This window comes from Papio anubis, unplaced genomic scaffold, assembly GCF_008728515.1.
Source record: "Papio anubis isolate 15944 unplaced genomic scaffold, Panubis1.0 scaffold549, whole genome shotgun sequence".
NCBI classification, from domain to species: Eukaryota; Metazoa; Chordata; class Mammalia; order Primates; family Cercopithecidae; genus Papio; species Papio anubis.
The window spans coordinates 577-15,415 of record NW_022165707.1 but is presented as its reverse complement, the minus strand read 5'-3'; the positions used below and the strand labels follow the sequence as shown (position 1 = coordinate 15,415).

The 14,839-nt window shown below is 46.6% G+C and overlaps 1 protein-coding gene across 1 annotated transcript; it reads left to right on the top strand.

Annotated features, from left to right (window-relative positions):
* The first annotated feature begins 1,367 nt into the window (after nt 1-1,367).
* On the top strand, nt 1,368-14,631 carry LOC116268533 (perilipin-2-like). Its single transcript, XM_031662321.1, is given in 10 exon segments — nt 1,368-1,566; nt 2,953-3,004; nt 3,092-3,287; nt 6,987-7,069; nt 9,287-9,347; nt 9,350-9,403; nt 9,406-9,555; nt 10,604-10,785; nt 12,315-12,449; nt 14,135-14,631. Coding segments are annotated over 9 exon segments (1,293 nt in total). The 5' UTR covers nt 1,368-1,566; nt 2,953-2,974; the 3' UTR covers nt 14,537-14,631.
* Nucleotides 14,632-14,839: the final 208 nt, after the last annotated feature.

The following is a 14,839-nucleotide window of genomic DNA, read 5'->3' as shown; positions in this document are numbered from 1 at the left end:
CCTGGGACTCCAGCGCTGTGGGCTCCTCAGGGGGCGGACCCGCGGCGCCAGCGCCTGCTCCCCTCCCACCTCCCAACCCTCCCTTCTGCTGTACCCTCCCTGCGAGCCGCGTGCGGGGGATGGGGGGTGGGGCGAAGCCAGACAGCTTCATCTGGAGATCCCTGGTCACTCACGGGGGAGGAAGTCCCACGAGCCCTACCTGGCCTCAGGCGGTGGCACAACTTGTCTGCTCAAATAATCTGGTTCCAAATCCGTGCATTTTACACGAGAAAAAAACAAAACAAACAAACAAAAAGCACAACTGGGACTCAGATGACGATTTAAGTTGTCTTTGGAAAACAGTGCATAACCCTGCACATAAAAGTTGCCTATCTCACATAAGCCTACGCAGCTATCATTCTGGAGTGATCTGGAGTTAAGTCTTTTCTTTTTCTTTTCTTTTTTTTTTTTAGACAGGGTCTCACTCTGTCACTCAGGCTGGAGTGCAGTGGCGCGATCTCGACTCATTGCAGCCTCGACCACCTGGGCTCAAACGATTCACCTCAGCCACCTATCCCCCGCCCCCAACCCCGCCAAACAGCCGGGACTAGCTGGGACTAGAGGCGCGCGCCACCACGCCGGGCTCCTTTCTTTGTATTTTGGGAGAGACGGGGTTTCGCCATGTTGGCCAGGCTGGGCTCGAACTCCTGACCTCAGGTGATTCGCCCGCCTCGTCCTCCCAAAGTGCTAGGATTACAGGCGTGAGCCACCGTGCCCAGCCTCCACAAAACTTTTAAAGGTTATTAGTTCGCTAAAAATAACAGCGTAGAAGCCACTGTGCAGCGCCACGCGATCTCGGCTCACTGCAGCCTGGACCTCCCAGGTTCAAGCGATCCTCCCATCTTAGCCTCGCAGGTAGCTGGGGGACACAGGCGCGCGACACCACGCTGGGCTATTTTTAAAAATTAAAAAAAAAAAAAAAATCTTTGACATGCTGGTCTGGAACTCCTGGGCTCGACAGATCCTCTCGCCTCAGCCTCATAAAGTGTTGTGATTACAGGCGTGAGCCACCGCTTCCATTTTTAAAGAGTTCTATTCTGAGGACTAACGCCATTCAACAAGTCGGTGTGAATTTGTTTGCATTTTTCAAAACCCCAAAGCCAGCCTGGGTGCCATCCCCATTTGCCCCGGGTCTGTCAGTACCCACAGGCAGCGCCCCGACTCCAGGCAGGGCTACCTCCAAATCCCAGCCTCCCCAGGCTGGGCCTCCCCCCGCCCCGCTCCCGACAGGCTCTTCTCCCCGCGGCGGGGCCCCTCACCCAGGCAACACACCCTCTCACCCAGACCGGGCCCCCACCCCTCTAGGAGGGCAGGCATTGGGGGAGGGCGCCGGGATGTGCCCTAGGGTGACACTCGGGGTAGGACATGGCGTGCTGCCGCGGGTCACGTGCTGCGGAGGCTCGGGGAGGGGCGGCGAGGCGGGGTTTATAGCCCGGGCGCCCGCGGGCCCCACGCTTTGACCGGGTGGTAGCAGCCGGAGTCGCCTTCGGGACGCGCCTGCTCTCCGCCTTTCGCTGCAGTCCGTCGGTGAGTGCGCGCCCACTCGGCGCCCCAGCGAGCCGGCCCGAGGTCCCCAGCGGCGCCCAGTTGGGGTGGGGGGCTCCCCGGGGCCTCGGGGCCGCTGCTTGCTCCCCACGGGGCTCTAAGGTGGACGGGACGCGGGGGTGGTGGTCCGAGACCCTCCGCTCCCCTCGCGGCTTCCAGATCCTGACCGGGTAGGGCGGTCTCCTGAACCCGCGCTTTCGACCCTTGCCTTTGTAAGTTGAGGCTTCTTTCCTGCCAACAGATTTAGGGCGATTGCTATCAAGTGTCCCTTGGCCTGCCTGGGTGGTTGTGGGGAAACAATTAACATTTGTCGAAGGGACATTATCGAAAGGGAAACGCGTTAGAAAACCGCATTTTTTTTTTTTTTTTGACGGAGTCTCTGTCGCCCAGGCTGGAGTGCAATGACTCCGCCTCCCGGGTTCAAGCGATTCTTCTGCCTCCGCCTCCAGAGCAGCTGGTATTACAGGCGCCCGCCACCACGCCTGGCTCATTTTTGTATTTTTAGTAGAGACGGGGTTTCACCATGTTGGTTAGCCTGGTCTTGAACTCCTGACCTCAAGCAATCCACCTGCCTTGGCCTCCCAAAATGCTGGGATTACAGGCGTGAGCCACTGCTCCCAGCCCGAAAACCGCATTTTATGGGTACACATTTTATGAATACACAATGGGAGTGGGATACCGACACTGGCGCGTCTTCCGCCTTCAGAGTAGTGGCGGCTCCGTTCTTGGCGAAGGGAGGGTGAGCTGGCCGCTCAGGCACGGACGACAGCAAGCAGGTTCTTTCCCTCCCAGCTCCTGCCGCGGTCGGCTTTGTGTGGGGATGGGCTTTGGGGATGCTAAGATGACGTTTAAAGGCGTCGTGAAGTGCTTCTCTTTCTGCGTTGTCCCCCCTAAACTAGCTTCCGTCCTTTCACAAGGAAGTTTTATTACGTCCCTGCAAAGCGTTCCCACTTGATCCCCACAAGAATCCCGGCTGACCAAGATGTCTTCTGCTTGAAATCTCTCTTTAGCCTTAACCTGGGTTTTAACTTGGCTAGCATTTTTGTCAACAGATACTGCCCTTCAAAAGGCATCTCTCTATCTTGACGGAGAAACAAAACAAGTTTGTCAACAACTTTGCTTCTCCCTCCTGAGTATTGCAAGTTTACACATAAGCTCTGAAACCTTGCCTCAAAAGAGGGAGTGGGGCTGTGGGGGTGTGGGTCCTTCAGGAGGAGGACTCTGAGAGCTGGAGAGAGGAAAGAAGTACAGAAGACTGCACGGAACTCACCCTGAATTTTTCTCTACTTGAAATCAGCATTTGCCTGGGTTGGGGAATGAATTTGGGAGAGTCATCCCAGTGTTCTGAAATAAGTCTCTTTTCTGCAGATTTCTTTCTCCAGGAAGAAAAATGGCATCCGTTGCAGTTGATCCACAACCGGTATGAATTTCTAGTAGCCTTTGCCTACTTTCTCTCCTCTTGTGTTTTGAGACATTAATAAGCACACCCTCCCTACTTTGATTGCAGAGTGTGGTGACCCGGGTGATCAACCTGCCCTTGGTGAGCTCCACGTATGACCTCATGTCCTCAGCCTATCTCAGTACAAAGGACCAATATCCCTACCTGAAGTCTGTGTGTGAGATGGCAGAGAAAGGCGTGAAGACCATCACCTCCGTGGCCATGACCAGTGCTCTGCCCATCATCCAGAAGCTAGAGCCGCAAAGTGAGTTCTGATTTTTCAAGATGCAGTCAAGGGACTGGTCAGTGGTGAGCCCCTGAGCTCACAGCAGTAACATCCAGAACTCCTTAGCCCTTCCTGGGGTATACACTGCCTTTACCTAGAAACTTTCAGGTGACCCTCATTACCATAAAAGGCCCGTTTCTTTTTCTTTTCTTTTTTTTTTTGAGATGGAGTCTCGGTCTATTGCCCAGGCTGTAGCACAGTGGCGCGATCTCAGCTCACCGCAACCTCTGCCTGCTGGGTTCAAGCGATTCTCCTGCCTCAGCCTCCTGAGTAGTTGGGACTACAGGCTTCCGCCACCACACCCAGCTAATTTTTGTATTTTTAGTAGAGATGTGGTTTCATAATATTGGCCAGGCTTAACTCCTGACTTTGTGATTCACCTACCTTGGCCTCCCAAAGTGCTGGGATTATAGGCATGAGCCACCGCGCCTGTCCATAGAAGGCCTGTTTCATAGCATTGGCAGATGTTTATGATCCTTTAATTAAAAATCCCCCAGAGGACGGGTATGGTGGCCTACACCTGTAATCCTAGCACTTTGGGCGGCCTAGATGGGAGGATCGCTTGATGCCTGGAATTTGAGACTGCTCATTGCAGTTTCTGCCTCCAGGACTCAGGCAATTCTTCTGCCTCAGCTCCCCAAGTAGTTGGGATTACAGGCATACACCACCATGCCCAGTTAATTTTGTATTTTTAGTAGAGATAGGGTTTCGCCATGTTGGCCAGGCTAGTCTGGAACTCCTGACCTCAGGTGATCCGCCCGGCTCGGCCTCCCAAAGTGCTGGGACTACAGGTGTGAGCCACCATGCCCGGCTGTGAATGAGTTTTAGAAATGGATAGTGGTGATGGTTGTATAATGTTGTAAATGGACTTAATGCCACTGAATTGCGTGGTTAAAAATGGTTGAAATGGTGAAGTTTGTTATGTATATTTTACCAAAATAAAAAAGAAATAGAAATCTCATACTCCATGAGAAATCTCATACTGTCATACTTAATAGTCACTCTCCATTTCCTTCCAACCGCCCTGAGGCAGCTACTAATCTACTTTGTCTTTATAGATTTGCCTATGCTGGATATTTCTTATAAATGAAATCATAAAATGTGTGGGCTTTTTTGTGGGGAAAAGAAAGAGAGATCAGACTGTTACTGTGTCTATATAGAAAGAAGAAGACATAAGAGACTCCATTTTTGTTCTGTACTAAGAAAAATTCTTCCATCCTGGCTAACATGGTGAAACCCCGTCTCTACTAAAATACAAAAAAAATTAGCCGGGCGTGGTGGCAGGCGCCTGTAGTCCCAGCTACTCGGGAGGCTGAGGCAGGAGAATGGCGTAAACCCGGGAGGCGGAGCTTGCAGTGAGCCGAAATCGCGCCACTGCACTCCAGCCTGGGCGACAGAGCGAGACTCCGTCTCAAAAAAAAAAAAAAAAGAAAAATTCTTCTGCCTTTGAGATGCTGTTAATCTGTAACCCTACCCCCAACCCTGTCCTTGCAGAGACATGTGCTGTGGTGACTCAAGGTTTAGTGGATTTGGGGCTGCGCAGGATGTGCTTTGTTAAACAAGTGCCCAAAGGCAGTATGTTTGTTAAAAGTCATCACCATTCTCTTAATGTCAAGTCCCCAGGGACACAAACACTACACACAGGGACCTCTGCCTAGGAAAGCTAGTTATTGTCCAAGGTTTCTCCCCATGTGATAGTCTGAAATATGGCCTCATGGGATGGGAAAGACCTGATCATCCCCCAGCCCCAACACCCGTAAAGGGTCTGTGCTGAGGAGGATTAGTAAAAGAGGAAAGAAGGCCTCTTGGCAGTTAAGGTAGAGAAAGGCATCTGTCTCCTGCCCATCCCTAGGCAATGGAATGAAACCCAATTGTATGTTCTATTTACTGAGATAGGAGAAAAGAGATAGGAGAAAAATCCACCTTAGGACTGGAGGTGGGACGTGCTAGCAGGCAATGCTGCTCTTTATGCACTGAAAATGTTTATGGAGATGTTTGCATATATGCACATCAAAGCACAGCACTTTTCCTTAAACTTACTCAGGTCATAGAGATCTTTATTCATGTCTTTCTGCTGACCTTCTTCCTGCTGTGACCCTATTGTCCTGCCACTTCCCCCTCTCTGAGATGGTAAAGATAATTATCAATAAATACTGAGGGAACTCAGAGACCGGTGCTGGCGTGGGTCCTCTGTATGCTGAGCTCTGGTCCCCTGGGCCCACTTTCCTTTCTCTATGTCTCTATGTTTCTGTGTCTCTTTCTTTTCTCAAGTCTCTTGTTCCACCTGACGAGAAACGCCCACAGGTGTGGAGGGGCAGGCCACCCCTTCATCTTTGTGATTGGCTTCTTTCATTGAGCATAATGTTTTCAAAGTTAATCTATCTTGTCACATCATATCAGTACTTCATCTCTTTTTATTGTGGAATAGTAATTCACTGTCTAGACAGACAATATTTTATTCATTCTTCAACTGATGGATGTTTGGGTTCATTCTACTTTTGGAGATTATGTATAATGCTTCTAGGAACATTTATGTACAAGTTTTTGTGTGGACATATGTTTTCAGGTTTTTTTGGCATATACCTAGGAGTGGAATTGCTGAGTTATATAAGTATTTAAGCTTTTGAGGAGCTGCCAAGACTGTTTCCAAATCAGCTGTACCATTTTACATTCCCACCACCACTGTATGGAGGCTCCAGTGTCTCCACATTGCATAAAGATTTTGCATAAAGATTTAAATCATTCTTTCAAATGGTTAAGCCAGGGACTTGTAGGATTATAAGGAGCCTTTAGAGACCAGCCATTCCAACTCTGCTACTTCCTAAATGAATTTGGTGCTTGTACTTGGCTTGGTATTCTTAGTGGGAAGCTCACACTAAAATCTCCCTTGTTAGGGAGATCCAGGGTGGTCTTAGCATACTCTTTCCTAGTGAGAACCCCAAATACACTGACACGTGCTGAAGTAAGTGTAGGTAGGGATTAAACTGGCTCGGGAATACCAACTTTAAGAGAGTTTCCAGATACCTTATTCTCTGAATGAGAGTTCAGGGAAAGCCTGGATACTCTTGGCATTAACATTAGGGGCCAGTTGATGAGGAAGAAGCTTCAGAGCCAGCTTCCTGTTTGTCCTGTCACTGCCTCTGCCTGCTCCTCCCTCACACCCCTATATTTCCTTATCTGTAGAAGAGAGTTGCCAGCAACTTGCCAGGCCTCTTTCTGTCAGAGCTAGAGAAACCAGGCAATGCATTCTGTTGTATAAGATCAACATTCTTGCCTTTTTTTTTTTTTTTTTTGAGATGGAGTCTCGCTCTGTCACCCAGGCTGGAGTGCAATGGCACGATCTCGGCTCACTGGAACCTCTGCTTCCCGGGTTCAAGCAATTCTCCTGCCTCAGCCTCCCAAGTAGCTGGGACTACAGGCGCACGCCACCACGCCCAGCTAATTTTTGTATTTTTAGTGGAGACGGGGTTTCACCGCATTGGCCAGGATGGTCTCGATCTCTTGACCTTGTGATCCGCCTGCCTCAGCCTCCCAAAGTGCTGGTATTACAGGCGTGAGCCACTGCTCCCGGCCCATTCTTACCATTTTTTAAATAAGGCTAAAAGTATAAGGTATGGTAATGTGTGTTCATTCTACACCTACAGTACTACATTAACATTTTCCCATTTGTGATTCTAGTTGCAGTAGCCAATATCTATGCCTGTAAGGGGCTAGACAGGATTGAGGAGAGACTGCCTATTCTGAATCAGCCATCAACTCAGGTGAGCTTGGGACAAAAGTGCTGAGGCTTGACACTTCACATGTTTTCATGTTCTATCTGTTAGCACAAGCTGTATATACCACAAATAGCAAATACTTAACTTGTTTTCCCAACCTGGATCTGGATGTGTGTTTGAAAAATAATGGCCGCTTCCTTACTTCCTGAACTGTTGTCAAGTTGTATCTATGAAGCAGAGAAGAACTAACCTCCTTTGGATTAGAAAACTTTTAGTGTGATGTCTATCAATTTGTGTCTTTGCTCCTGTAGATGAAATTGCTGTCTCAAGTAACTGATTCTCTTGTGGTATTAAATAAATGCAGAGGTGATATATATATAAACTTTTCTCACCTGGCTTGTACAATGCTGCCAGGAACTACCATCCACATGGGATAGCTAGCCAGTGTTGACAAAAATGATAGGCTCATCTGTCCTGGTGATCCTTTGGTTCAGATAACGTCCTAAAATTTTGTTTCAAATTAAGAATACAGAATGGCACAAAAGGATACCAGTTAGGGAAAAATATAGCTCTGTGTCTTTTCATAATCTAAATGCAGTCATCTGTCAGTTAGTGATGGGAATATGTTTTGAGAAATGCATCATTAGGTGGTTTTGCCATTGTGTAAACATCACAGAGTATATTCACACCAACCTAGATGGTAGAGCCCAGTGGTCCCCAAGCTTTTTGGCACCAGGAACTGGTTCCATGGAAGACAGTTTTTCCATGGATCGGCAGGGGGCAGGTGGTGTTTTTGGGATGATTCAAGTGTACTATATTTATCATTAGATTCTCATAAGGAGCATGCAACTGCACGCGTGTGCATGCACAGTTCACAGGGTGTTAGGGTTAGGTCTCCTCTGAGAATCTAATGCCGCCTCTGACTGGTAATGGACTGGTAATGGTCCATGGCCCGGGGGTTAGGGACTCATGGTATAACCTGCTATATACCTAGGCTGTATGGTATATAGCCTGTTGCTTGCTTCTAGGCTACAAACCTGCACAGCATGACTACACTGACTACTATAACACAATGATAAGTATTTGTGCATCTAAACGTAGAAAAGGTACACTGAAAAAAAAAAAGGTATCCCTGTTATAGGGCAGTCCATTATAATCTTATGGGACTATAATCGAATATGTGGTCCATCGCTGACCAAAATGTTATATGGTTCACAACTATAGATAAGTTTAGTGTATAGCCTTTAGAATGCTTGTGCAAATCTTTTAAATTTTTCACTTACATTTCTTGAGACCATGCTAATGATGAGAGCTATTTTCCATTTTGGATATTTTCTTTAAATGTTGGTGACTTGTGTTACCAACACAAGTTTGGCTCACTGCAGCCTCTTCCTCCTGGCTTCAAGCAATTGTCCTGCTTCAGCATCCCTAGTAGCTGGATTCACAGTCACGCCCCGCTACACCCAGCTTTTTTTTTTTTTTTTTATTGTTTGTTTGTTTTTGAGATGGAGTTTCACTCTTGTTGCCCAGGCTGTAGTGCAATGGTGCAATTTTGGCTCGCTGCAACCTCCACCTCATGGGTTCAAGCGATTCTTCTGCCTCAGTCTCCCAAGTAGCTGGGGTTACAGGCATGTGCCACCACGCCCGACTAATTTTTTGTATTTAGTAAAGACAGGGTTTCACCATGTTGGTCAGGCTGGTCTCGAACTCCTGACCTCAGGTGATCCAACTGCCTCAGCTTTCCGAAGTGCTGGGATTACAGGCGTGAGCCACCATGCTGGCCATGTATAATAACTGCATACTAATAACACCCTGAGGGCCAGGTTTAGTTTGATCTTCAGTTTCCTCTCTGAAATTATGTGACTTTGAAATAAGCTATATAACTTACCTTTTCTTTTCTCTTTTCTTTTCTCTTCTTTCTTTTTTTCTTTTTTGTTTGAGACAGGGTCTTGCTCTGTCACCCAGGCTGAGTGCAGTGGCACAATCACGGCTCACTGCAGCCTTGGCAAACAGACAGATTTCATATCTGTTTACTTCATTTGCTCCTCCAGCAATTCCCAAGGATTGGCAGGTAGGGCAGATATACTTGATAGGGAAATTCAGGCTCATCAACTCTTAGTGACTTGCCCAAGACCTAAAGCTAGAGTGAGATATTCAGGGATTCTCTTTAACTCTCTTTCAATTCTTGTGCCACCAGCTAAGACCTTTGAGCATGTCCTGCCGCGCAAGCCTTTACCAGCCGCGATCCGTTTACTTATAGAGATTGCTGCCAATGCCGCTGCGCGGATCAGCAAAGATGCTGTGACGACCACCGCGGATCAAGCCATGATTCTGTACACAGCACGACTACAGGCATGGACAGACCAAAGGGCAGTGGATCAAAGTGAGGCACAAGCCCGTGGTCAGTGGCAGCATTAACACAGTACTGGGGAGTCGGATGATGCAGCTCGTGAACAGTGGCGTAGAAAATGCACTCACCAAATCAGAGCTGTTGGTAGAACAGTACCTCCCTCTCACTGAGGAAGAACTAGGTAACTGGAATTTTATCTTCAAATACTGTTTTATATTAAATCTTTTTTAAACGGCTTCACTGACATACACTCCTATCTTTAGTCTAAATTTACACAGTTGTGCAAGCATCACCGCAATACAGTTTTAGAATACTTCTGCTACCCCAAAAGATCCTCATGCCTGTTTGCAGTCAATCCTTTTTAATTTAATTTAATTTTATAGAGATGGGAGCTCACTATGTTACACAGGCTGATCTCGAACTCCTGGGTTCAAACGATCCACCTGCCTTGACTTCCCAAAGTGTTGGGATTACAGATGTGAGCAACCACTAATCTTTTTGCCTTTATAGATTTTCCTTCCTAAAGCAATCATAAAGTTCACATTGAATTGTACATAGTAAGTTTTCAAATTTTAGCAAAAATTGGCCTTGAAAAATATTTTCTGTAAATGGATTGTCTTTAATGGATTGCTTTATAAAATCCTCATTACAAAGAATCATCATTAGGTAATGTGTGCCAGGTACCATGCCGCTCAAGTTCACTGTAGGCTGGGCGCAATGGTGCATGCCTATAATCCCAGCACTTTGGGAGGCTGAGACAGGCAGATCACTTGAGTTCAGGAATTTGAGATTAGCTTGGGCAACATGACGAAACCCTAAAAAACACAAAAATTAGCTGGGCGTGGTGGCTTGTTCCTATATTCCCAGCTACTGGGGAGGCTGAGGTGAGAGGATCAGTTGAGCCTGGGAGGTTGAGGCTGCAGTGAGCCAAGATTGCGCCACTGTACTCCAGGCTGGGCAACAGAGCAAGACGCTGTTTCAGGAAAAAAAAAAAGGTAGTTTACTCTAGTGGGAAAAACCTGTAGATGCATGCAGTGTGTAGCAGATACAGTAATATGTTCAGGGTAGTCAAGTCCAGCAGCAGACATGAGCAGTCTTGGAAAAATGACTACAAGATTGCTAAGTGATTGGGTAGAAGTGAGAAAGTCAAGACCCAGGTTAGAGTCCAGGCCTTATCAGTTGTCGCTGTGATCCCTTAAGTTTTTTTTATCTCTTATTTCTAACTTCAGAAAAAGAAGCAAAAAAAGTTGAAGGATTTGATCTGGTTCAGAAGCCAAGTTATTATGTTAGACTGGGATCCCTATCTACCAAGCTTCGCTCCCGTGCCTACCAGCAGGCTCTCAGCAGGGTTAAAGAAGCTAAGCAAAAAAGCCAAGAGACCATTTCTCAGCTCCATTCCACTGTTCACCTGGTGAGTAAAACTTTATTTTAAGGTATCTGAAGTGGGTTCATTTATCTCTAGGACCAAGAATTAATGTAATCACAAAATCCAAGAATTTCACTTTTACTTGAACAACCCAATAGAAAACTGGACAAAGAATATGAAGACAGCTCACAGAAAAAGGAAGTATAAATAGCTGAAATATATGAAGCAATGCTAATCTCGCTCTGAGGGGTCAAGTACCAACATCTCTCTTGTCCTGCCACACGGGAAATGTGGCTGTTGGCAACGGTGTAGAGAAAGAACCACACTTATACAGCTCTTGCTCTAAGGGACTGATTCAAGAGACAGTTTTAGGAAAGTTACAAACATACCCACTCTTTGAGCAGTTTTACTTTTTATCTTATGGATGTGTATATTTGTTTAAAGTTGCAAGAGACTATAACAATGCACATCCACTAATAGGACTAATTAAATTGATATATCACAATAGACTACTGTAGCCATTAAAGGTTGCCAAGTTGGAGAACAATATGTACCATTCTGTACTGCCATAAGAAAACCATTTCTTCCTTGAAGGGGAAATAGGTGGTTGGCAACAGGGAAGGAGGAGGTCAAATTCCTTTCTGTTTTGTAATTCTAACTTACCCTTTACTGATGTACACATTAAATTTTAGTTGCTGGCTGGGCGTGGTGGCTTATGCCTATAATCCCAGCACTTTAGGAGGGCAAGGTGGGCGGATCACCTAAGGTCAGGAGTTCGAGACCAGCCTGGCCAACATGGTGAAACCCTATCTCTACTAAAAATACAAAAATTAGCTGGGCATGGTGGCATATGTCTGTAATCCCAGCTACTTGGGAGGCTGAGGCAGGACAATTGCTTGAACCCAGGAGATGGAGGTTCAGGGAGCTGTGATCACACCACTGCACTTTAGTCTGGGTGATGGAGTGAGACTCTCAAAAAAAAAAAAAATTTTTTTTTAGTTGCTTTACCTGTGCTAAACTGGAGGTAAATTTGGAGTCAGTGATTTAACAGTTAGAGGCAGTAAAGAGCTATTACTGCTTGGTTAATTTACACGTACTGATAATAAATAACAATGATAGCAGGAATAGATCTCATTCAACTCCAGGAAATTCTTAGTGTTTTTTTTTTTTTTTTTTTTTTTGAGATGGAGTCTTGCTCTGTTGCCCAGGCTGGAGTGCAGTGGCCGGGTGGCCGGACCTTGGCTCACTGCAAGCTCCGCCTCCCGGGTTTACGCCATTCTCCTGCCTCAGCCTCCCAAGTAGCTGGGACTACAGGCGCCTGCCACCTCGCCCAGCTAGTTTTTTGTATCTTTTAGTAGAGACGGGGTTTCACCGTGTTAGCCAGGATGGTCTCGATCTCCTGACCTCGTGATCCGCCCGTCTCGGCCTCCCAAAGTGCTGGGATTACAGGCTTGAGCCACCACGCCCGGCCAATTCTTAGTTTTTATATTGCCTGATTTACATCATACATCTGCAAATGGGCTAACATGAATATCTGACTCGCGTGTTCCTTTGTCTTGTTTCAATGTGTCTAGATTGAATTTGCCAGGAAGAATGTGCATAGTGCCAATCAGAAAATTCAGGATGCTCAGGATAAGCTCTACCTCTCATGGGTGGAGTGGAAAAGGAGCATTGGATACGATGATACTGATGAGTCCCACTGTGCTGAGGTAAGATGACTGGGACAGTCATTCGCTGATTTCTGAAGAAGTTCTTGTCAGACTTTTCATTTCAATTCTTCCATACTATGTCTTAGAATACTCTTCTGTATCAAAAGGTTGAACAATACCATGTGCATAGGTGGCTAGTTATGTGGCAGAAAAGCAAAACTAGACAGGGAATAATTTTATCTAACAACCTATGAGTATACATATGCCCCAAGTGAGATACAACTAAATGAGAAACACAGGCCTTGCCCTCATAATGGGTACAGAATAACAGGGGATACAGCCAGCCATGCTGTCCTATTGTGCCTTTTTTTTTTTTCAAATGCTCCTTGCAGAAAAGGGCTATCCCATAGGCAGTATGCTCAGAGTAGCCAAGTCCGGTTGTTTTTTAACAGCATAAATACAGGCACTATTGGCTGGGTGCAGTGGCTCACGCCTGTAATCCCAACGCTTTGGGAGGCTGAGGTGGGCAGATCATGAGGTCAGGAAATCGAGACCATCCTGGCCAACATGGTGAAACCCTCTCTCTACTAAAAATACAAAAAATGAGCCAGGCATGGTGGCACGCGCCTGTAGTCCCGGCTACTTGGGCGGCTGAGGCAGGATAATCGCTTGAACCCAGGAGGCAGACGTTTCAGCGAGCCGAGATCACACCACTGCCCTCCAGCCTGGGCAACAGAGCAAGACTCTGTCTCAAAAAACAAAAGAAAATATATGGGAAGACTATCTCAGGCAGCCTTGGAGTAGGGGTAGGTGAGTCACATTGCTTCCTGGAAGAGATGAATGGGTGAACTGAGAACTAATGGGTGAATAAACTAGGTGAAAGGGCAATAAGGTGACTAAGGTTCTGGAGAGAAGACATAGCATCTTGGCTGGGTGCAATGGCTCATACCTGTAATCTCAGCACTTTGGGAGGCCAAGGCAGGCAGATCACTTGAGCCCAGGAATTCAGGACCAGCCTGGGCAACTGTGAAATCCCCATCTCTACAAAAAATGCAAAAATTAGCAGGGCATGGTGGTGTGCACCTGTAGTCCTAGTTGCTCGGGAGGCTGAGGTGGGTGGATCACCTAAGCCAAGAGGTCAGGGCTGCAGTGAGCCATGATTGTGCCACTGCCCTCCAGCCTGGGAGACAGACTGAGACCCTGTCTCAAAAAGAAAAAAAGAAAAAAAAAAAAAAAAAAACAGAAAGAAATATCCTCTAGGATATTCTAGGAAATGTCCTAGAAAGTGGTTCTTTGTTTCCCAAAAGCTCTGAAGTCAGTAGACAGTGTTTCACCATTTTGGCCAAGATGGTCTCGATCTCCTGCAAGGAGCATGTCTTGTCATCTTATTTGAGGAGGGAATATATATATTACATTACTAGAATGAAGTACATTTCCATTCTTTTGGGTCTCCCCTGCCTAATATGTTTCTTCAGTTTAAGATGATGAACTTTGGAGACTCAGGCACTAGTTCGAATCCCTACCCAGCTGTTTTCCAGTTGTTAACTGAAGCCATCTACTTAAACTCTAAGCTTATATCCACATCTATGAAATGTGAATAATACTGCTGCACTCGGCATTGTAATGAGGATTTTTAAAAGCCGAAGAATCCATATATGTGGTGGACACATAACCAGCTTACTGTCATTGAACTAACTTAACATAGCACTGCTGGATCCACTGCTAATTTTAAGTTTTATTTTCAGCACATTGAGTCACGTACTCTTGAAATTGCCCGCAACCTGACTCAGCAGCTCCAGACCACGTGCCACAACCTCCTGTCCAACATCCAAGGCGTACCGCAGAACATCCAAGATCAGGCCAAGCACATGGGGGTGATGGCAGGCGACATCTACTCAGTGTTCCGCAGTGCTGCCTCCTTTAAGGAAGTGTCTGACAGCCTCCTCACTTCTAGCAAGGGGCAGCTGCAGAAAATGAAGGAATCTTTAGATGATGTGATGGATTATCTTGTTAACAACACGCCCCTCAACTGGCTGGTAGGTCCCTTTTATCCTCAGCTGACTGAGTCTCAGAATGCTCAGGACCAAGGTGCAGAGATGGACAAGAGCAGCCAGGAGACCCAGCGATCTGAGCACAAAACTCATTAAACCTGCCCCTGGCACTAGTGCATGATGTGGCCAGGCAGATGACCTGTTATGTTGAAATTAACTTGCTAGGCAACCCTAAATTGGGAAGCAAGAAGCTAGTAAAAAGGCCCTCAATTATAGTTGTTTCTAGCTGAATTAAGAGCTTTAAAGTTTCTGGCATTAGCAGATGATTCTGTTCACCTGGTAAGAAAAGAATGCTAGGCTTGTCAGAGCCTATAGCCAGAACTCAGAAAAAATTCAAGTGCACTTATGTTCTCATTCTGTGGCCATTGTGTTGCCTCTGTTCCGGTTTGTATTGAATAA